The following is a 21,841-nucleotide window of genomic DNA, read 5'->3' on the forward strand; positions in this document are numbered from 1 at the left end:
GGTGCGGAGAGGTGCATATGCATTATAGCCAGGACCTCGTCATCGTTGTTTTATGTTGCAATGATACACATACACAGTCTACTCATCAAGCTACTTCCCCAGTGCGACATCCAAGCTGCGGTCCCACTCCTGGTCCCTGTTTGCGTTCTCGTGCACAAGCATGCACTCGAACATCTTCAACTCAAAACACCGCGCGCACGCGCATCACCACCTTCTGGAATTCGAACGAGAGTCCCTTCCGGTTGGATGGGAGGGTTGGGGTCATCGTTCTCCTGTTGGGCGTGCCGCCGCGAGTCCTGGCAGGCACCGGAGGAAGTTGGAACGGGAGCAGGCTGCCGTTTGAGCTGCCGTTTGAACGTGCAGCCATTGATGCGCACTTGAACCCCTTTGTGCACGACGCGGTAGGCATGCCTGACGCCGGGGAGCCTTCCATGTTGGCAGGTCGAGCGGGTAGGGGGCGGACGACGGACGTGAATTCGCGTGACCGGAGGCGGCAGAGTGCGGTGCGCCAGGTGTGCCGCCAGAAGTGCCGATGGGCGAAGCTGCGAAGGAGCTTGTGGAGTTTGCGCTTCATCATAATGGCAGCTTTTTCGGCATTGAGCGCAGCGGTCCAGCGGAGGCCGTCAAGTTCACATTCAAGATGCGCGCGCGCGAGCTGCATCGCGGAGGACTCGACGCGCAAGCGCGAGTCGTGACGCGTGAGTCACATCTGCGCATGGTGCCTGGGCGTCTCCAGAAAATTGCGAATCAGTGATTCCGCGTTCGTATGCAAACGGCTGTATTACCGCTACATTTGTTTGATCTGGAGTCGCCTGGGAGAGCCGCACCCTTTTCAAACAACCGGGGAAAGAAACTATCTGAAACTGTTTAAAGGCAGGTTCGCACAGTTCCAACCGACAGTCAGTATGTTTTCAAAGGTTTCATGCCGTTTGGTATGATATGACATCATATTGCTACATATGGTACACAGAAAAACATAGGACGACTACATGCGCGCTCTCGCGCCACGCGTGCCCGACCTCCGTGCTGGCGTGCATCCGGCAGCATCACACTTCGGCTGGTGGTGCTATGATATCCATGCACTCCTACACTCCTGGAAGTTTGAAGGCTGGTGGACTTTCCCGCGAGCTCGGTTAAGTAGAGCCCCATCGCAAATGAGAGAGAAACGATACGGAGAGGCTGATGCTGCGGCGCGACGGTCAAAATGCAAAACCATCGACGGCAGCATGTTTGACAGTTCCGTCGATCGTTGCGTCTCGACTATTTTTGCGTGTCTTGCGTGAGCATGCGCACTTCAGACATCCAAACCTCTTGAAACCGTCGGGAACTTGTACGTTTTCACTGGGTTGTGACACTCGCGGCGGCATATATATACTCTTAGGACTCGACACCGTCATCGTGCCCGTCCTCCTCATCGAGTCCTCTGTTCGTCGCGGGATCCCGACTTGAACGATTGAACGTCGACGCACGCGACGCACGTGCATCACTTGCCAAATCCGAGCTCAGGCCGCTGCGCACGTCGCTCGTCGCGTCTTGAGTGAGCACCACGTTCATGTCCCCACCCGCTCTTCCCCCGCTCCTCCCCCCTCAGCTTTCTCGTCCTTATGAAGGTCCTCCATAGCCCGAAGGTCGACCACATCCCTCTCTTCGCCCAATCCCCGATACAAAAACGGCGAGGGCTTCTGAGAGCCATGGCGCTCTTCATGCTGGTCACGCTCACGTACGTCTGCTATGCCTACGCGACGACCTTGCCGGGCCCGGCTCTGCGCCATGCATTCCGCGACAGAGGCTCGGAGGTGCCTTCTTTGGGGGTCAGTCGGGTCGTGCAGGAGAGCTGGTCGATGTACTCGCCCTACTTCCCTGCCGGGTCTTATCTACCCCCGCCTGCAGGTTGCCAGATCGATCAGGTGCGTGTTTGCTTGCCGAGCATTGGGTGGTCCGCACACGAGGTGGAGGCATAGTGCTGATCTGGCGTGCAGGTGCACATCGTAAGTACCGCGAACAAGTCAGCGGCTCTTCCACGCTGAACGCCTCGAAGCTCCAACGACATGGCGCGCGTTTCCCCACATCTGGAGCAGGAAAGCGGATCAAGACTGCCGTATCGAAGCTGCAGAGCGCGTCGAACTTGACGGACCCACTTTTGTTCTTCCTCAAAAACTTCACGTACACCTTGGGTCACGATGATTTGGTCCCTTTCGGTGCTGCACAGTATGTACCATCGCTGCTGCAAGTTGCCGGGGGCTCACAAGCTGCAGGTCGTTCCAATCAGCAGAAGTGGCCTTCGAGCGTTATTCATCACTACTAACGGACGGCGTGGAGCCATTTGTTCGCGCATCAAGCTCCCAGCGTGTTGTTGACTCGGCCACCAATTGGACTGCAGGCTTCGCGGCCGCAAGTAACAATCGCTTCAAACCCGTGCTGTCAGTGATCTTGTCGGAGGCGGTACGCATGCTTTGCACGTAGAGCCCAATACTGTCTCATCTTCTTGCTACAGGGCAACGACACTCTCGACGACGCCATGTGCCCCTCGGCCGGCAGCTCGGACGCACAGACGGACGAATGGCTCGCTGTCTTCGCCCCACCCATGACCGCGCGCCTGAATGCCGGCGCGCCGGGCGCGAACCTGACCGACACCGACACCTACAACCTCCTCTCCCTCTGCGCCTTCGAGACGATCGCCGCGGAATCCCGCAGCCCCTGGTGCGCGGTCTACGAAGCGCTCGGGGGCGCGCCTGCGTTCACGTACAGCGGCGACCTCGACAAGTTCTACGGCACCGGCTACGGGCAGCCGCTCGGGCGCGTGCAGGGCGTCGGGTACATCAACGAGCTCCTCGCGCGGCTCACGGACACCGCGGTGCGGGACGGGACGCAGACGAACCGCACGCTGGACGCGGACCCGGCGACGTTCCCGCTCGGGCGCGCGCTGTACGCCGACTTCTCGCACGACAACGAGCTGGTCGCGATCTTCGCAGCCCTGGGGCTCTTCCGCCAGAAGGAGCCACTTGATCCGGCGCGCGCGGATCCGGCGAGGACGTGGCGCACGGTGCGGCTCGTGCCGTTCTCGGGGCGGATGGTCGTCGAGCGGCTGGCGTGTGAGGGCGGGGGCGGGAGCGTGCGCGTGTTCGTGAACGACGCGCTGATGCCGCTCGAGTTTTGTGGGGCGCGGGGGAACGGGGTGTGTGCGCTGGACGCGTTCGTGCGCAGCCAGGCGTACGCGCGTAACGATGGCGAGGGTGACTTCGAGAAGTGCTTCGAATGAGCGACCTCTATCGTATGTACGTACGTTCGGTCTAGTCGATCGGCGACCGTTTACAGTACCGTTGTCGTCACGGGTTCGGAGATGAGCAGTTGGGCGTTCATGTACATGGTCCGTCCTATGGGTGCTGGCCGTTGCGCCGCATCATGCACGCATTTCATTTGGGCCGGTCCCGCTCTTGCTGCATGAATGATGCGATTCCACGCCGCCTGGTCCGTTTCGGTCATGCATGTTTACTCAACATTCGCCGGACAACGCCTGAGCACAGCCTCCTTCAAGACTGTCGCGTTTGTCAGGCGCGACAATTGTTGCAACATGTCAATGTCCCAAGTGCCTTACAGTAACCTCTAGAGCCCCTCGGTAATATGCCCATTGCTAGTGCTCCAGTCTTATATGCTATCCAATCCACACGCCCTTATGCCACAGGATGCTGTCCTATAGTAACCTCCAGATCGTCAAGATATACCCCATCGGCTCATGGAAAGGTAAAGCTGGCAAGGGTCGCGGGATAGACGCCGGTGTCCTCCCACGCGCCTGACGGAGGCTTGAGGAGGAGCTCACACGGCACCACACAAGCCAGGTGGAGGCGAGCCAAGTGCTCCCCAGAGACCGGCCAAAAAAGCTCGGGCGCGCTCAGCCTGCCAGTGCGCGACGCGACGCGGAGTCCGCGGAGTGCCGCGAAAGCTTGCTGAGGAGAGCGGGCGCGGGGAGGCGCGGGACGCTAAGTCTGCAGCCGAAGACAGTCGACCGCCGAGCCCGACAGCGAGTCTCCGGGCCTTTCTGGTACTAGTTAGTAGTAGTACTAGGCACCCGCGAGACCGCGCGAGAAACCCGGCGGCCCAGGGACATTAATATCTATTGCCGCGGCTTCAACGCCGTCGGGGAGGTGACGGCAATCTTGGAGTCGCGGGCGGGCGAGGCAGCCGACGCGCGCGCACTGCGCAGCGGGGCCGCCCACACGGGCTAAGTCGCGCAGCTCACGCCTTCTAAAGTAGAAGTGTTGTAACTTGTCACCGCCAGTCTCCAGAGGTAAATCTCGCGAGTGAAGTCGCAAACGTCACCGGTCACATCTGTGCACGTGGCACTCGTCACTCCAACGCTTCTGGCGCGGCCTTGGCAGCCTCTCTTGCGTCTGCTCACTCCTTGCCTTTCGACTGTTTGCACACGCTGCTTTTTTCTACACCGCGCACCGGCATTATCAACCGCGCACGCACGCAGGCCGCCGTTCAGGGCCGCACTCCGACCCCGCCTCCGTGAAGGTTTCGTTAGCTCGACGGGCGGCCTCGGGCGATGGAATGGTTACAGCAAATTCGCTCTCACCTCGCGAGCCAGCCGGACAGGAGGGTGCCCACGTTCATCCCAGACCCAGGCCTTCGGACGGACAGCGGACGGACGCCAATCGTTGTGATGGTCTTCCCGACCCTGCGTTTACGGCAGCAGCGCAACTCCCGACTCCCATCCGGCCCTGACGACGTCGAGGATAGCCTGCCCCGGTCGGTTATATAGCCCTGGAGCCCCATCGGCCCCCACTCCAGCTCGTCCCCTTCTTGCTCGTTCGAGCAAGCGAAGTCGTTCGCCTTGACATCACCACTGGGTCAAAGTTGAGCCGGCGAGGCTGTCTCCGTCAGACGCTTCCTTTCGTCTCTACACCCCGCAACCGCGCGCACAGGCGGTGTAGCTTTGCGGACGACCCGGTATGGCCATAGACTGGAACGACCCTTTCGTGATAGAGTACATTTTCTTCCTCTACCAGCAGAATGCCGTCTTCTTCCTTGGAATCCACGGGTTCGTCCATCCTCCTACTCTCCTTTCTAGCCTCCGCTCTCAACCGCACTTCCGTACCCCGCACCCAGGATGCACATCGCCACCCAGTTCCGCATCGAGTGGAACCTCCTCCTCCGCCAGCGGCCTTTCCGATGGGTCTATGTGCCCTTCCTCCTTGCTCGCTACTTGACCCTCTCCTCTCTCCTCTTCTTGTAAGTCTCAGCGACTTCGCGATCGACGCTTCCGACTCTAATGGTATTGCCCAGCGTGATCTCCCAGAACACGAAGACACATGTGAACTGCGATGGTACATCTATGTCCTTCTGGCTTGCACTGCAAACAGACCCTGATCATTGGTTCCCCACCCAGCTGCTTATCGGTTCTTCGCGGTCAGTAACCCGCGTCGCATCAAACCTGTTTCGTTGCGATTGATGGCCTTCGTTCTGCAGGCGGTCGGGAGCATGTCGGCGATGTTCGCTAGCTGGATCCTCTGCACACGCCCGTACGTCCACTTCTGCCCTGGCCTTCAATCTAGCTGAGCACCGCCTTTCAGCCTGATAATATTCCACGCGCTTTCAATGTGCCTCCCCGTCTTCGTGCTTGGCTGCCTCGGCCTGGTTCAAGCTGCGCTCGTCGTTCTCCGTGCGTCCCGCCGACCTCTCCGCCCTCTCGTTTGCGCTCATCCTCCCGTGTGATCCGCAGAGGGCATCCTGACGGTGCGCTCGCGGTGGGATCCCGAGCTACAGGCGTGCGGCATCGTCCAGTGGGACAGCAGGGTGCTCTCGACCTTCTACTTCTTCAGTCAGTCCTCTCCCCCTCCGTTGTGCTCCGTCTTACCCGCCACACAGCGTTTGGGTACGACATGATCATCGTGTCCGCGACGGTCTACGGGGTGCACAAAGTACAGCAGCTCCAGCAGCGCCGCACGTGGCACGTCGGCGACGTGCTCTGCGTCCAGGGCATCTGGTACATCATCGCGACCTGCGCGGTCAACGTGCCCGTCGCCGTGTTCGCCGTCCTGGATCTGAACAGTACGTGTCTGGTCGTCGTCTTCCATCGTCGATGCGGCTCACGTCTTGCCACGCGCAGTCGGTATGGACATCCTGCTCTCGACCCCTGCGATGGTGATCAGGTGCGCGTTTCGTTTTCAGTGCAGCTCGGACTGCTTGACCCAAATGCCGACCGCGCCTCGTATAGCGTCGTCGCGTCTTCGCACGCCATGCTCGCCCTCGACGACTTCGACGGGACCAACGACACCTCCACCGGCGTGTACATCACCACGGTCCCGCTCTCCAGCATGTGAGTCACACATCCACGCAAAACTGGAGAACGTTTGCTAACCCTTCGCGACTGCGGTGCCGCAGACCGATCGATTCTGCGATGCTCGCCGAGACGGGGAAGACGGACTCGCAGGGGTCCACTGCGACAACCACCGGCCTCTGACCTTAGTTTGCAGCGCGCGCTCCCCTCGGTCCTCGCCTCGACCGCCCATCCCGCCTGTCGCTCTCTTGCCTGCCATCCTCTTTTGCTTAGTTGCTTATATACGCAGTCGCACTCTGGACCACCGCTGCCATCGTTCCGTACGTCCTAGATGTATGCACACTGTTCCTCTCGTGTTCTTTCGTGACACTCAACCTCGAGTCTAGGTGTATTAAAACTGGACATGGTATGCCACGAACTCTCCAGTGCCTTTACAAGTCGAATGTCAGGAGCGCTAGTGCGCCTCTCTGTGGGTTGCATCACAACTGGCCCAGAGATCGGGAGGCGCGTGCGGTTGCGCAAGTGCGACCATCGGCGGCCGATGGGCAGTACTTTCGGGCGGAGGTCCGAGGGGGTGACCCGCGCGCAGGCGCTGCCCAGGGGGCTTGGCAAAGACGCCGCAGTTCGTCGCGCGGTCTGTCACCAATTGGTCGCCGAGGTCCTGGATGAAGCGAAGATACATGTGTATAGTCCGCGGTGTGCAGGGGACCAGCAGGCCCGCACTCAAATTCGCCGATCAACGCCGCTTATGTAATCATAGCATCGTTCAATACACTGTTGATCTGCTTCAGATTTACAATCGAAACCTGTGGCACCTCCTCGCCAAACACCACGCTACTCCTCTGGAATGGGAAGCTCCCCTCGCATGACCTCGCAGACACTGCCGCTCAACTCGACACTCTCGACACTCCCGCTTTGCGCGATGACCACATCAACAAAGATTTCGCTCGGTCGGTTGATCTCCACTCCTTGCGTGATGCGCATCGACCACCTGCCCCGGAAAATTGAGCGCGAGCGACTGAAACCCAACTGCATACACACTCACCTTCCAGGGCCCTTTTGCATTGAAAGCCACGACGACAGCGCAGACGCCGCCGACCCCGTCGCTGCATGAAAGTCAGCCCCCTCGGAGCCCGTCGCGCGCACGAGATGTAAACGTCACGTACCCGGATCCTCCATCGGACCTAGCAGCATCCGCGTCCTCAGCTGCACCACGCCCCCTTCCTCCCCGAGGCGCACGAACGCGTACAACCCCACGAGCCCCTCGTGGCTGCCCAAAACACCCTCCGCGGGACGGACGCGCGTCGCGCACGGACGCAGCCTCCCCAGCGCCTCCACCGACGCGAGTTCGACGAGGATGAAGGTCATCCCCTTCACGATGGACGCGACCGGGAACCCCCGCGCGCCGGACCCGCCCGCGTAGTCGTCCGCGCGCAGGGCGGTCTGCATCGCGGTCAGCCCGGGGACGGGGAGGAGGCCGTGGTCGCGGAAGTCGGCGGCGACGCGCACGCGCGCGCCCGTGAGCGCGCCCGCGGCGTCGAGGACGCGCGCGACGGGCATCGCGCCTGCGGGCGGGCGGAGGACGATCGGGCGGGACGGGTGCGCGCGCGCGGCGAAGAAGCCGGAGCCGACGGTGGGGTGGCCGGCCCAGGGGATCTCTGCGCCGTCCTCGATGTGGATGTTGAGCGCGAAGGTGGCTGGCGTGGGGTGAGTACTTGCGAGTCTGCCGCTGACGACAGGAGACTTACCTTCGCCATTGGGCCCATCCTCTGCTTCGTGGATGAAGACGGTCTCGGAGAGGTTGAACTCGCGCGCGATGGCCGCGCGCTGGTTCAGCGAGAGAGGCGTTCCTGCAGGGACCTTAACCACGGCGAGCTGGTTGCCCGTGAAGGGCTTGTCGGTGAAGACATCTAGGGTAGTGAATGAGAGCATCTTCGCGGTGTTCAGTGGAATGACTCGCACGGGACAGTGGCTGGCTTTATGGTGAACTATAAGGTCGACGGCGTCGAGTCATGAGCAAGGAATGAAATTGCGGATGAGTAAGCGGCCGAACCTATCGCGACTCATGGCAGCTCCTGGAGCTATTCTACCTTCTCAAGGGAGCTATGCCTGCCTTACAAAGACGTTGCAGCATTTTACATAGGCCTCGTCCACTTTTGATACTCAGTAGGAAGTAGCCAGGGTATTTGAAGGAGTTGAAGTCGATTTTGAAGAGGATGGTGACGATATCGACCGTGGGAACTATTTCTAAATTAAGCTCGCCCAGCGGCTGTCGTCTTCAAACTCATTCACGAACTTCCTCCTCAACGTCTTCAACATGCAAAACTTCCGGTTGCTTCTTCCCATCTTTCGTTGCGTCGTGACAGTGCACGATGATTCCGCACTTTCATGCAAAGGGCTGTACTGATGTCGCTGCTCAAATCTCACCTTTCCCGCGAATCACCCGGCATCCTGCCGTTAACGCAGCCTCTTCCTCCTGAAGATCGCACTATGTGCGCCCAGGAACTCCTCCAAATTACCGCATATAGGCTCCAGCGTTTTTTTACGAGGCATCGTCGTCAGGGCCACCTTTCCCAAGTATTTCTACCTCGTTCTCCGATTTCCCAACGATCACGTTAGCTATACACAGCCCCGGGCGTTGTGAACGCAGTGTACATAGCTTGTGGTCGGATTTTTCGAGGGGCCGAAGATCTACGAAGGTATGTCTTCCCTTCTCGTTCAATCCGTAACTGATCCATCCATTGGCGCCGACAGATGGAACTGCCGTTCCATGGTGTCCCACACCCTAATTCAGGCTACCGCCGGCAGCCGGAAGGGCCTCTCATCGAGATATCTCATCGAGAGAATCATGGTGAGAACGAGCCTCTCAGCACCGACCACGGAAGCCGTGATGTGTCGCGATATTGATGCCAGGCGACTGCTTGTGGCCTTAGAGCTCACGCGCCCTCAAACATCCGGCCCGTTGTGAATGGTATAAATTCTCAGACCCATTAGTAGGCCATCGAATCTCTTCTCGTCGCACCACGCGCTCGCTCCTCGGGGCCATGGATCCCCCATCATTACCCTCAATCCCGGCCTTGGACAACACCTTCGGAGCTCTTCTCGTTGGAACCTTCGTAGGCCTCGTGTGAGCACTGTCTCTCGTTCAAGAGACAGCACACCGCTAACGCTCACGACACTAGACTGTATGGTATAACTCTGCTGCAGGCGCTCAATTACTTTTGCACATATCCGCATGACCCTAGATTGTTGAAATTTGTGGTAAGTTCGTAATTCTGCGCAACCAGGTCATGTCCCTCACGGAAACCAGGTCGTGACAGCGCTGTTAGTCCATGCAAGTTTCAAAGATTCGCTGAACTCATCGCAGAGTGCAGCATATTAGACACGGTTCATTGTGCCTTCTGTATCCATATGTGGTACGCTTATCCCGAGCGATCCCCGTATGTCGCCTCTCAGCACAATCACAGCCACTACTATCTAATAGCGCACTACTTCAATCCCGACGTACTTGAACGCGGCATCTGGTAAGCTTGCGCGGAGCACTCAGTGGCTGGTCTCATACGTATTGTTGTCCAGGTCCCTCAATGTAAGTAACCTTTCGTCACGCCGTGAAAGATTTCCTAACCCCTCCCCGAAGACGCTGCCCCTGCTATCAGTAAGTCATCACACAGCATTCCAGTCATCTCATCTTGATCATTCTTTGCAGGGACTGTGTATCATTACGTCACAGAGGTGAGGGAACCCGACTTCGACGCCGACGGCTGTGCGATGTTGATCACCATCCCAAGCTTCTTCGCCCGACGTGTCTGCAAATGTACGTTACTCTACGGCATTTGTCTCTTATCACGGTTCTGATTACGGTAGTGGGGAGCGGCTTTAGGATCATAGTCGGTCTCGCTGTGCGTTAGATCTATCTTGCAAGCAGGAGCTGAAACTGATATCTTCGACGTTGACAGATACTACTCTGTGTTGTAATGCTAGGTAGACGTCTTTCTCCTCGTGGATAGTATTACCACTAACATCGCTCCATTGCCATCAGGATTCTTCGTGGGTGAGATTTTCGGTTCCGTCGTTCGTAAGCATTTCGCTCATGCCCGGCGAACCCAGCAACAACAGCAAAGGCGTACGTCTTTTGTGGGGGCGCGATACACAGCACCGCTCATTTCCAGTCCTCAGTGTCATTCTCCCCACATTCGACGCCTTCGACCATGTAACGGTACGTGCCCCCCAGCTAGTATCCCAGCATGCTCACCCATTTGTAAATATAACAGTGGTTGATCTCCGCCGGATTCACGGCAGCGGTCGTCGCCGATCTGCTCCTCACTGCCGTCCTCATCTTCGTCCTTGGTCGCAATCGCACAGGATACCACAAGTAAATGTTCCTGCGTAATTCTTCACTCGGTGTCGTCTGACGAAGTCTCCGAAGCACGGACTCAGCCATGGATCTCATTGCTCTTTACGCGATAAATACAGGTAGGATGCAGCGCTTCAACTTTCAGATTGGAAAGGCTGACGCGATCCCGGATGGAACGCGTCGAAGGCGCTCTCACTGGGTCAGTCACGTCCATGCCCCTTTCATCGATCCGAAAAATAATGCTGCAGCTCGCAGAGCCGTGAACATCCTCAGCCTCGTATTCGTGAGTTTCCGAAGCGCTGCCGCTGCGCTTTCGCTTCTTCTCACTGCCCTCTCTTTTTCCTCGCAGGCGTTCGTGCAAAGTGACAACCTCATCTACGTCGGAATAGGCATCCCTAGCGCGAAGCGTGAGGATTTGTCCCTGTCGCGGCGGCGATGCATTGGCTGACGCACGGAATACAGTGTACACCAACACTCTACTCGCCGCGTAAGTGCAAGGGAGTCGCGCTGTCGATCTACGGCGGGCTGATGTGTGGCGGCAGGTTGAACTCGCGCGAGACGATATCGAAAGTTAGTGCTGGGATATGTTAGATGTGGACTCTCTCTAGAGGCCCCGCTGACGCGAGTCTACCACAAGTCAGAAAGCCCACAAACGATTCTTTCGTGGATTATACGTAAATTTTCGGTTGACTCTAGAACGGACTCGAATGAGGAGGCAGCCGGGGCTGTGGTCATTTCGCGGTACGGTGTTGATCTCGCTCTCGTTATCTTGAGAGGTCCAGTGTTGTCGTCGCGTTGTGTATATGTATCATACCGATCTCGAAGTTCCGTATGCAGGCATACTTACTTCTGCCTTTCGGGGGCGTTAGCGCGGCTCTGGCGTGACTGTGGGTGGGGGATTAACCCTTTCCACCAGGGAAAACTTGTCGACGCTAGCCATGCGCATCATGGAATGTGTTGGGGGAAAGACCGTAGATGATGATACAACAACGTAACCCAACGCGAAATCTATGTACAGAACGGAAAGCGCGAGGTAGTGTGTGCGCACATAAGGGGATCGTAAGATCGTATGGAGGCAGGACGTACTCTATGGAGAGCAGTGATCTATAGTGTGGAAGGGAGAAGGTCGGATCTATTACCCCGGCGAGGTCGTGTAAGAATAAGGCTTGGGCATGGTCACCTGTCGGGGACGTCGTCTGGTTAGTGAAAGCAAAAAAGAGCGTCGTGAGTGATGCAACGCTACAAGAGCAGCAGGGCGACAGCAGTGAGAGCCCTTGGGGTGCACATTAGTGTGGCTCGTGGGACGAGGAAGGGGAAACATACGAGGAGGAAATAAACATGAAGACGTCTAACGGGATAGAAAGTTAGCGTCGTTGCGCGTAGCTCTTTCACCCACCAGACTCACATTGTACAAAGAGGAATGCCTGAGACCTGCGTCAGCACATTGTTCATCGACTTGAAACTACACACACCGAGAGCGTGTCTACCTTCCCTTCCGGTGCGTATAGTGACGACACAATCAGTTGGCTACCGCGCAATCAGCACTCCAAAACCCAAACACATGCAGACACACTCACTTCACAGCCGTGGGCGTGCCGCTCAAAAACATCATGACGAATCGTAGCGCAATCGCCTTCCGGTCGACGAGCCCCGAGTTCGTGAACGCCTGTACAAGGAACACGCCGATGACGGGGAGCATGACCATCTTCGCGAACGTGCTGAAGAACATCGCCGCGAGTGGCAACCGCGAGAGCGGACGTGGGATCGTGATGTTCGCAAAGCTCGCCCCAAGGAGAACAAGCGCGAGCGGGACAGTGATCCCGCCCAAAAACGAGCCTGCAGCGCACCCGTGTCAGTCTGGACATCCACCACACGAGCGTGCAGAATGCACACACCGGTATCGATCAAGAACGCAAGCGGAGGCCTCCCGTCCGGGCCTTTGAACACGGGCCCACCTTCGTCGGAGATGTCGACGAAGAGGGCCTTCAGGGTCGGGACGAGCGCGATGGGGAGCGAGATCGCGAGCGTGATCGTGACTGGGGTGATGATCGCGCTCAGCGGGCGGAACACGCGCACGAGTCTCTGCGGGAGCAGGCCCCCGCTCAGCGTCGCGGTCGTGCTGTGCGCGTCCGCGTCGTCCTTGTGCAGCGGCAGCGAGTGTGTAGAGTGCGCGGGGGTCGGGGGTGGGACCGGGGGCAGGGGTGCTCCGGGATGCACGGAGGTGGGAAGCGAGCCGCGCCGGTGCGCGACTACGGAAGGCGTGGTGGAGAGGCGCGATGTGCGCCGGGCGAGCTGTACGTCCGGGTCGGGGTGGGCCGCGGGCGTGTCCGCCTGGGCAACGTCGAGCGCGGATGTGCTGGGGCCGTCGATGGGCGGGATGGAGAACTCGACGCCCTTGCCCATCTTCTCGTCATCCACGAGCGCCTCCTCGTCCTTGCACGGACCAGGGTGGGGTCGCGCGAACGAGTCGGGCACAGGCGCGTGGAGGATGTGCGTGCAGATGAGGCGGCCGAATGGCTTCTCCTTCCACGAGACTCGTACCTCGGCGGCCTCGCCCTGCGGGACATCGGGCTTGTAGTCCCATGAGAGCGAGTGTGCGGCACCGAGCATCCAGAAGACGATGTGATAGGCCACGATGAAGATTGCGACGTAAGAGACGCCGACTGGAGGGAATCGGAGGTCAGTTTTCAGCAGTTCAGATATGCGGCCGGGGGCCAGGCGGCTATATGCGGTGGTAAGGGCTTGTTTTCCATGACAAGCGCCGTGTAGCAGACACAGCTTCTCCGCAAGATAGAGATCAATAGTGGATACAACTCACGAGACTCGTCGACGCTAGGGTCGAATGGTGCTTGTTGCGTGATTGAGAGAACCACGGCAGTAGCTGGGATCACCTGTGAGACGCATATACGTAAGGAGTAAAATTACGCACGAAGGTTTCCCCAGTTGCTCATCCCGCACAGCACAATGATCCCCTGCCAAAAGTTTCGTGGCACATAACAGAACTCGCGGATAGCCAGACCAGAGATGAAGCCAATGGCCTGGTAGGTGAAGGCGATGAGGAAGAGGGGACCAATGGCAGCGATGTTCGAGGAGGTGAAAGCGGGGACAACGTTCGCGAAGAGCAGCGCAGGAAGTGCCATGTTCATCGTGACTTGCGAGGCTCCGCGCGAAGCGGCGGGAGGAAAGAGGCCCATTCGTGCGACAGCATAGCCGGCAGCAATGGTGATGTACCTGGTAGGTGGTTGCAGGCACGCCAGAAAACAAGAACGAGAATGCTCACGTTTTGATTAGAGGCAATATCCCCGAGTAAATCAAGTATGAAGCAGAGGGCATCGTGGATGACTCAAGGAGCTATCCGTCGTAGACTCAGGGTAGATGGTTGGAGTCGAGGAAGCCTAGCGTTCCACCGGGGCAGGACACGCAGGCGGGTTTGTGCTCGGACTGGAGGGGGGGCGCAGGAAGGCCGAGCGTGGCAACGGGCATAATAAGAGATGGGCGAGGTGAAAACATAGCTCATGACGGTCCTCGTGTGAGGTGTTCTCCCGACCCGCCGCTCGCTTTCTGGGGACACGCGCCCCCGGACCGCCTCGGACCGCCCATTGGTCGGAGCTCCGGCTCCGTCGGCCGGCGCTCGCTGCCTGTGCTCGCCTGAGGTTCTCCGAGGCTTCAATGCCTTCAGTTGTCCTCTTGACTCGCCCGTCGACGGCCCATCTTGTGCTCCAGCTGCTTCAGCTGCCTCGTACCGTCTTTTCTCATAGCTCTCCTCGTGACTTTCACTTGAACGTGGCTTCGATCCGCGCCGCGCTGCACTCACAATGACAAATTCGCCCACACCCGAACTTCGAATGGGGGCGTGCCACCGCCAATCTCTCGAGGCCCGGTGTTCGTCGTGCCGTTGGGGATTGGCTTTGATACGAGATGGATACTGTGGGATATGAGACTCCCACAATCAGGCAATGCGATGGCGGTTCATCGTGGTGCGTGCTCCATCTAGACTCTTGGTGTCGACTCCTCGTCTGGGTCAAAATGCTGCGTAGCGTGGACAGATTGTCCGACTTCCGGGATAGACAGGATCCATCTGCTTGTTCGGTCGGCATCTCCGTGGATTTTGGGTTGTTGAGCCGTAGGTGGAAACTGCGGATGTTGGTCGAGAACTCCAGAGTACTAGGAGGGAATCATAGTGGGTTCTCGCTTATGCCATTTTTCGAATTTTGATTCTTCGGCGTTCTGCGCGTTCAGAACTTACACTGCGGCTGGCTTTGGTATGACACCACAGACGGCCGATAGCCTCGACATTCGTGGTGAGATTGTTGTATGGCATGTTCTATCGTTTATGGTTATGGGTGCTGTCAAGGTGGTCGCTAGAATTCGTGGAGGAAGATGTGCGTTCAGCGCCGACCGCTCTGCGGCCGATTGGCTTCTACTTGGTCGACCCAGTGCGTGGTCCTGAATATTGAATTATGCGCAGTTGGTCAAGATGGGAGTGATAACAGCCACTAGTTCATCTTTCGAGTCAGCATGGCCCCTTTGAGACAGCATGTGATCGCTCGCCTAGTCTGCAGCGTTCTTCGTTATGTAGTGCTTTGATCACTCTTATCACTCGCCTCTCACACAGTGTCGAGCGGGCGTCTGATGACGTCGGAGACCCTTAAAATGTATTCCGCCGGGAAGGCTCGATGCGCGGCCCGAGCGCTGACTTCAACGTCGGCTCTCGGGAGCGGTGAGTGACTCTGCCTTACACCCCCACCCAATTCCCCGCTGAGGCCTGAGGTCTCCCACTTGTCTCCCACCACTTTGCTCGCGGCTCCCATGTCTTTGGGATGGCTTTCTGCGAGCGGCATTGATCACGCCCAGTTCGTTCTCCAGCAGGCGGCATTGCTCACCACACCGGAGCTAAATGCCATCCGTGTCCTTCAGTCCGACGCCGAGGAGTTTCGGTATGTCCCTGGTAGCCCTCCATCGCGGTTTGCGCTCATTTCCTTCCGCAGTCCTTGGAAGAATGACCTCTCAATACCGCCATATGTTGCAGTTGCCTCTATTGCCGTCCTCCTCCTGCACCTTCTTTTCCGCTCCAACCCCGTACAGCTACTGCTCGCAAAACTCTCGCGTTCAAACACAGCGTCGGAACTGGTAGAAGATGTGGAGGCAACAAAATATGATGGGCAGAGCACGTCGAATGTAGCGCGGTTGGGAGGTCCAGTCATCTTCACGTTCAAACTCATACGCTTTTTCTGCGTTCTCGTCCTTCTCGCCCTCTCCATCGCGACTCTTCTGGTGCGTGACGAAGACGAGAACTCTCATGCCCCATTCAAGTCACGTTTGAGCGCGTTAGCTCTTGCTGGAGTGTATGTACGTGCAGTCTTCACCCCCCTTCCTCTTGCGCGTCCGACTCAATAGGCGATATCAGGTGTACGCATCGTTATTAGCATTCGTTTCTGTCGTTGCCCGCAGAACCGTAAGCAATGTTGTCATCAAGCATCTCAACGCCATTCTCGTCGCTCTGTGGCTCGTATATTCGTACCGAGACCTGTGGCCTCTTGCGACCTACACCCTTACCCCGGCGGACGCCTCGGAAGGTGCCCTGTTGTGGGCGAAGATTGGCGTGCTCACTTTCACGGCCGTGTTCATCCCACTTTTCATGCCGCGGCAGTACATTCCGGTCGATCCGAAGGTTCCTTTGCTCACTCTGTTTGCGATGAAATGCATCCTCAACGTCCCCTTCTTCCCTTTAGGACCCTGCGCCTGAACCCAACCCAGAGCAAACAGCGTCAATCGCGTCCATATTGACCTACCGTTTCCTGGACAACATCGTCTTCAAGGCGTACAGAATACCACATCTCGGCTGGGATCAACTACCTCCACAAGCTGACTACGACTATGTGAAGAATCTAGTGAAGCGGGCATTCCCAGTAAGTACTGGCATGCTCTGAATATCCTTGGTCTTCAACTTCCCCCAGCACATGGACCCCTTCCAAGTACACAAGAAGCGTCACCTCTTCATCGGCTTCATGGCCGTATTCACGAAGGAGTTCGTCATTCTCTTCCTGATGCTGACATTGCGGGTGCGTATTCCGGTCTTCATCGCGGTTTCATTTTGTCTCATGGGTATCAGGTCATCGGCACGTTTGCGAGCCCTGTGGGCATCTTCCAGCTTCTCACGTGGGTTTACTTACTCGAAGACGCTGCATTCTCTGATTCTTTTCCAGGTACATCGAAGGAGGAGGTGAAGGCGCTACGGTCCGCCCCTGGTTCTGGATTTCTTGGCTCTTCCTCGGCCCCGTGCTCGGTTCCATGGCCATCCAGTTCTACATCTTCACTTCGGTGAGTAGTTTCCTTCCTTGTCCTTCTTTTCAATGCACTGAATACGGTGTTAGACTTGCATGCTCGCCCGCACGGACGCTATCATCACTCAACTCGTCTTCGATCACTCCCTTCGCATCCGCGTCAAGTCAGAGACTTCCCCCGAGTCTCCAGCTGCAAGTCGTCTCCCAACTGCGTCGCATACACCCGACAACGCTTCCGTCGCGGAGGCACCTGCTAATGCCGAAGGGAGTACCGGGAGCGACGAGAACAGACTAAGCACCGCCAGCGAGTCTGAGACCGTGCGGGTGAGCACCTACAGCGACGCGTCCACCATCGCCCCTTCGAGCTCCGGTGCGAGCCCGAAGAAGGGCAAAGACGCAAAGAAGGTCGACGTTAAGGTCGATGACGTCCTGAAGCCGGATGCGGACGCGGATGGTGGCAGCAACATTATCGGGAAGATCAACAACCTCGTCACCATCGACTTGCAAAACTTGGGCGAAGGACGAGACGTGCTTTTCCTCATTTACTACGGGCCGCTTTCGGTGGTCGTGTCCATAGTGTTCTTGTATGTGATCTTGGACTGGGCGTAAGTCTTACGTTTAGTCTCTCCTGTCAGGTTCGCTGATATCCTTTGGCGCAGTGCTATCGTTGGTCTCATAGCTACCGTTGCACTCTTCCCGCTTCCAGGAGTCGTCGCGTCGAAGATGCAAGCTGTGCAGAAGGAGAGGATGAAGAAGGTTGGATACGTTCAGTTTATGAAAACCAATCGTCTTACTCGGAGCATGCTCTACTTTAGACCGATGCCCGTGTGCAAAATGTCACCGAAAGTAAGCCCTCCGGAGCTCCCATTTTCGATGTGTTTGTTCATATATGTGCGCTGCTCAGCTATGAATGTTATCCGGATGATCAAGCTCTTTGGATGGGAGCCACGTGTCGCAGACCGTATCGGCAACAAGCGCGAAGACGAATTGTCGTACATCCGCCGGTACAAGTTCCTCGAGCTCATCAACGGGAACATCAAGTAGGTGCTTGACCAATTGCAGTGCGTCCGGTTCTCTCATCCATGGATGATAGCTATATTATTCCAATCGTTACCATGCTGGTGACTTACTCGACATACGTGAGCTACACCATTCAGGCCTAGCTCCTACGCGTACTGATCAGTGCCGCAGACTCTCATCATGGGCAGGGAACTCACAGGTATGCACCTAATGCATCCTATGCGATTTGTTAGCAAACTGATTTGTTATAGCCTCACGTGTGTTTTCTTCCATGTCCGGTGGGTTGCATGTGGTATTCACACATGCATTAGCTGACAATGAATTCGGCAGTGTTTGACATCATTCGCAACCAACTGCACATGACGTTTGATATGATTCCCAAGATGATCACAGGTAAGTTGGCATCCGTCAAAATCAGTCATTCACTAACACGGGTAACACAGCCAAGGTCTCGCTCGACAGAGTGTCGGCCTTCCTTAATGACACAGAGCTCCTTGACGAGTTCTCCGAGAGGACTGCTGCTTCTGCGGAAGCCGTTGTCCCGCCTCACACAACAGAGAACCCCACGATCGGCATCCGCAGCGCGTCCTTCACGTGGTCGAACGAGAACGACGGCACGCTCACCCCAGGCCCTAACCGTCGCAATTTCACCCTTCGGATCGACGACGAGATCGTGTTTCGTCGAGGGAGGATCAACCTCATCGTCGGACCAACCGGCTCTGGCAAGACATCGCTCCTCATGGCGCTCTTGGGCGAGCTGCACTACATCCCCAACGGCCCGGACTCATACGTCAGCTTGCCGAGGGCCGGGGGCGTGGCATATGCGGCGCAAGAGTCGTGGGTCCAGAACGAGACAATCAGGGACAACATCTTGTTCGGCTCACCTTTCGACGAGGAGCGGTACAACAAGGGTGCGTTATATTTGCTCACGTACGTCTACAAGACGTTGACGGAGCTTCACCAGTAATCACGCAATGTGCACTGAAGCGCGACCTCACGCTCTTCGAGGCGGGAGACCAAACGGAAGTCGGTGAGAAAGGCCTCACCTTGTCGGGTGGCCAGAAGGCTCGTATCACGCTCGCCCGCGCGGTCTATTCGAAGGCGGACATTGTCCTCCTCGACGACGTTCTCGCGGCGCTTGACGTGCATACGGCACGCTGGATTGTCGACAAATGCATGAAGGGTGATCTGCTCAAGGGACGCACGGTCTTGCTCGTGGTCAGTAGCCTCCGTTCTCAACATGGACGCGTTGCTGAGATTCGGGGCATAGACTCACAACGTGGCCATGGCGAGCCCCATAGCCGATTTCGTTGTCTCGCTCGGTACCGACGGCCGCATCGTTAGCCGGGGATCATTCTCGAAGGTCATCGCAAGGGACGACCAGCTTATGAAGGAGTTCACCGAGGAGCAGGCCCAGCTAGCGAAGGCGGTCGAGGTCGATGCAGAAGAGCCGGGCGTAGAGGAAGCCCTTAACAAGAGCGACGGCAAGCTCATCCTCAAAGAGGAGGTCTCTGAGGGTCACGTCGGTTGGGATGCTTGTAAGTGATGGCCTTCCGTCGTGAAATCTATCAATGCTTACTTGACGAACAGTGTCGCTCTACTTCGGTAGCATGGGGGGCCGCCATTACGTGCTCTTTTGGATTGCGATCGTGGGCTTCATGGTCCTGTGCGAGGGCTTCAGTACCATCGATGCCTTCTGGCTTGGGCATTGGGCCACTCAATACGAGGAGCAGAGCCCCGGGGAAGTCAATGCGCCATAGTAAGTCAACCGCGTTTTCGTGTTGGAACATAGGACCTGACCTCGGTTTACGACAGCTACATCGCGGTGTACACTATGCTCATGCTTTTGGGCGTCGTTTCCTACTGCATCTGCTACGTGGTGCACGTGTTCGGTGCTTTACGGGCGTCACGCACTCTGCATAAGTCTCTGATCAACTCGATCTTGAGTTCTACGCTTCGGTAAGAGCGACACTTATGACACTTCGAATCGATTTGACACGAGTTTTACAGATGGCTGGACCAAACACCCACATCGCGCATCATCACTCGCTGCACCCAAGACATCCAGAGCGTCGACGATATCATGCCCCGTAACCTGCAGTTCGTCATCGAGCTCACCATAGTCCTCGTCATCAAGTTCCTCGCCGTCATCTACTTCTCCCCAATCTTCCTCCTCCCTGGGCTTATCATCACCGTCATCGGCGGCTGGTGTGGCCAGATCTACATGAAGGCGCAGCTCTCGGTCAAGCGCGAGATGAGCAACCACAAAGCGCCCGTCCTTGGCCACTTCGGCGCCGCGATCGCGGGCCTCGCGAGCATTCGTGCGTACGGCGCGCAGGAGCAGTTCCGGATGGAGAGCTACGCCCGCCTGGACAAGTATGTGCGCGCCGGCCGGACGTACTATAACCTCAACCGATGGGTGTCGCTGCGCGTGGAAGCGCTGGGCGCGTTGTTCGCGGCCGGCCTCGCGTCGTATCTCGTGTACGGAACGAGTGTTCGCGCGGGCAACACTGGGTTCTCCCTCGACATGGCTGGTGAGTGCGCGTTCAAGTTGACTGGTCACAGCCACGGCGCTCACGAGCACATACAGTCATCTTCAGCAACGTGATCCTGTGGTGGATTCGCCTCCTGAACGAGTTCGAGGTCAACGGGAACAGCGTCGAGCGTATCCAGCAGTATCTCGACATCGAGCACGAAAGCGTCCCCGTCAACGATGCCATCCCCCCGGCTTACTGGCCGGCCTCTGGAGGCTTGCGGGTCGAGAAGCTCTCCGCGCGTTACTCCGCTGATGGTCCTCGCGTCCTGCACGAGATATCGTTTGAGGTCAAGGCCGGAGAGCGCGTCGGTATCGTCGGCCGCACGGGAAGCGGGAAGAGCTCGTTGACGCTCGCGCTCCTCCGACTCATCCTCACGGAAGGCAAGGTGTACTACGACGGGATCGCCACGGACTCGATCAACCTGGATGCGCTTCGGTCGAACATCACGATCATCCCGCAAGTCCCCGAGCTACTCAGCGGAACGTTGCGGCAGAACCTGGATCCGTTCTCGCAGTACGACGATGTCGTCCTCAACGACGCTCTGCGCGCGGCCGGGTTGTTCTCGCTGCAAGCCGAGACGGACGAGGGGAAGATCACGTTGGATTCACCGATCTCAAGTGGGGGGAGCAACTTGTCGGTGGGCCAGAGGCAGATCCTTGCACTCGCGCGGGCGATCGTGCGCCAGAGCAAGCTGCTGATCTTGGACGAGGCGACGTCGGCGATTGGTAAGCCTTTCCTTGATTTTCATCGGCAGCATTGTTGACTGGTGGGGCAGATTACGAGACGGACGAGATCATCCAGCAGTCGCTCCGGCAGGAGCTAGGGTCGGACGTGACGCTGCTGACAATCGCGCATCGTCTGCAGACGATCATGGACGCCGACAAGATTCTTGTGCTAGACGCGGGGAACATCGTGCGTCTCGTTTTCCTTCTGAGGGCGTTCGGTATTCTGATCGTCGGCACGCTTCCACAGGTGGAGTTCGGCGCACCAACGGAGTTGTTGAAGAACGAAAAAGGTACACTTCGGGCCCTGGTAGACGAGAGCGGGGACAAGGAAAAGCTTTACGACATGGTGAAGGCGTCGTCAAGACCATAGACCCCCTCGCGTTGTTGTATCTCGTAATGGCGGCATGCGGTATTGTTGTCGAGGTCGCGGTTCTACGTATATGCATTGGTATCTCTAGCTTTGACAGCCTCGCACCTTGGCACGACAGCGAAGGATATTGCCCAGTGGCCCACCATGCCTACGCATCGCGTCATTCAATCTCAGACTACGCATGACCCGAGGATTTCGAGGATCGACTGGTTCAATAGGCGATCCTCGTCACCTCCTCGGACCATGGCGGTTACGTCGGTGGAGTTGCCTT

General features: G+C 57.6%; 7 protein-coding genes across 7 annotated transcripts; 4 read left to right on the forward strand and 3 right to left on the reverse strand.

Annotated features, from left to right (window-relative positions):
* Positions 1–181: 181 nt before the first annotated feature.
* BXZ73DRAFT_75994 (uncharacterized protein) lies at positions 182–661 on the reverse strand (the record flags this gene model as incomplete). Its single annotated transcript, XM_048022331.1, has 1 exon — positions 182–661. One exon carries the CDS (start codon positions 659–661, stop codon positions 182–184), a length of 480 nt encoding a protein of 159 aa, XP_047879773.1.
* A 1,030-nt stretch (positions 662–1,691) lies between these two features.
* Positions 1,692–3,259, forward strand: BXZ73DRAFT_99476 (phytase; the record flags this gene model as incomplete). Its single annotated transcript, XM_048028015.1, has 5 exons — positions 1,692–1,907; positions 1,980–1,988; positions 2,039–2,208; positions 2,256–2,442; positions 2,495–3,259. 5 exons carry the CDS (start codon positions 1,692–1,694, stop codon positions 3,257–3,259), a joined length of 1,347 nt encoding a protein of 448 aa, XP_047879774.1.
* A 1,693-nt stretch (positions 3,260–4,952) lies between these two features.
* BXZ73DRAFT_99477 (uncharacterized protein) lies at positions 4,953–6,463 on the forward strand (the record flags this gene model as incomplete). The annotated part of the gene is made up of 11 exons (XM_048028016.1): positions 4,953–5,041; positions 5,110–5,232; positions 5,287–5,327; positions 5,390–5,409; positions 5,470–5,522; positions 5,574–5,662; positions 5,723–5,821; positions 5,869–6,051; positions 6,110–6,152; positions 6,218–6,319; positions 6,385–6,463. The coding sequence occupies 11 exons, from the start codon at positions 4,953–4,955 to the stop codon at positions 6,461–6,463; spliced, it is 921 nt and encodes a 306-aa protein (XP_047879775.1).
* Positions 6,464–7,114: 651 nt separating this feature from the next.
* BXZ73DRAFT_99478 (uncharacterized protein) lies at positions 7,115–8,212 on the reverse strand (the record flags this gene model as incomplete). Its single annotated transcript, XM_048028017.1, has 4 exons — positions 7,115–7,271; positions 7,326–7,386; positions 7,447–7,977; positions 8,029–8,212. The coding sequence occupies 4 exons, from the start codon at positions 8,210–8,212 to the stop codon at positions 7,115–7,117; spliced, it is 933 nt and encodes a 310-aa protein (XP_047879776.1).
* Positions 8,213–9,324: 1,112 nt separating this feature from the next.
* Positions 9,325–11,225, forward strand: BXZ73DRAFT_99479 (uncharacterized protein; the record flags this gene model as incomplete). The annotated part of the gene is made up of 17 exons (XM_048028018.1): positions 9,325–9,407; positions 9,463–9,541; positions 9,857–9,866; positions 9,918–9,935; positions 9,987–10,094; positions 10,145–10,179; positions 10,237–10,261; positions 10,320–10,331; positions 10,388–10,403; positions 10,457–10,496; positions 10,552–10,652; positions 10,707–10,753; positions 10,821–10,833; positions 10,890–10,917; positions 10,984–11,041; positions 11,097–11,121; positions 11,177–11,225. 17 exons carry the CDS (start codon positions 9,325–9,327, stop codon positions 11,223–11,225), a joined length of 747 nt encoding a protein of 248 aa, XP_047879777.1.
* Positions 11,226–12,082: 857 nt separating this feature from the next.
* On the reverse strand, positions 12,083–13,967 carry BXZ73DRAFT_43939 (auxin efflux carrier; the record flags this gene model as incomplete). Its single annotated transcript, XM_048019242.1, has 6 exons — positions 12,083–12,161; positions 12,212–12,470; positions 12,530–13,297; positions 13,453–13,515; positions 13,564–13,865; positions 13,915–13,967. 6 exons carry the CDS (start codon positions 13,965–13,967, stop codon positions 12,083–12,085), a joined length of 1,524 nt encoding a protein of 507 aa, XP_047879778.1.
* Positions 13,968–15,443: 1,476 nt separating this feature from the next.
* Positions 15,444–21,570, forward strand: BXZ73DRAFT_76000 (uncharacterized protein; the record flags this gene model as incomplete). The annotated part of the gene is made up of 24 exons (XM_048022332.1): positions 15,444–15,571; positions 15,623–15,983; positions 16,111–16,305; positions 16,367–16,543; positions 16,592–16,696; positions 16,747–16,793; positions 16,841–16,955; positions 17,009–17,523; positions 17,578–17,674; positions 17,734–17,764; positions 17,823–17,958; positions 18,012–18,057; positions 18,110–18,137; positions 18,190–18,216; positions 18,269–18,331; positions 18,382–18,849; positions 18,903–19,156; positions 19,209–19,476; positions 19,529–19,697; positions 19,754–19,897; positions 19,949–20,472; positions 20,529–21,200; positions 21,251–21,387; positions 21,448–21,570. The coding sequence occupies 24 exons, from the start codon at positions 15,444–15,446 to the stop codon at positions 21,568–21,570; spliced, it is 4,830 nt and encodes a 1,609-aa protein (XP_047879779.1).
* Positions 21,571–21,841: the final 271 nt, after the last annotated feature.

The sequence above is a fragment of the Epithele typhae genome (assembly GCF_022376455.1).
Source record: "Epithele typhae strain CBS 203.58 chromosome Unknown BXZ73scaffold_12, whole genome shotgun sequence".
Taxonomy (NCBI): Eukaryota; Fungi; Basidiomycota; class Agaricomycetes; order Polyporales; family Epitheliaceae; genus Epithele; species Epithele typhae.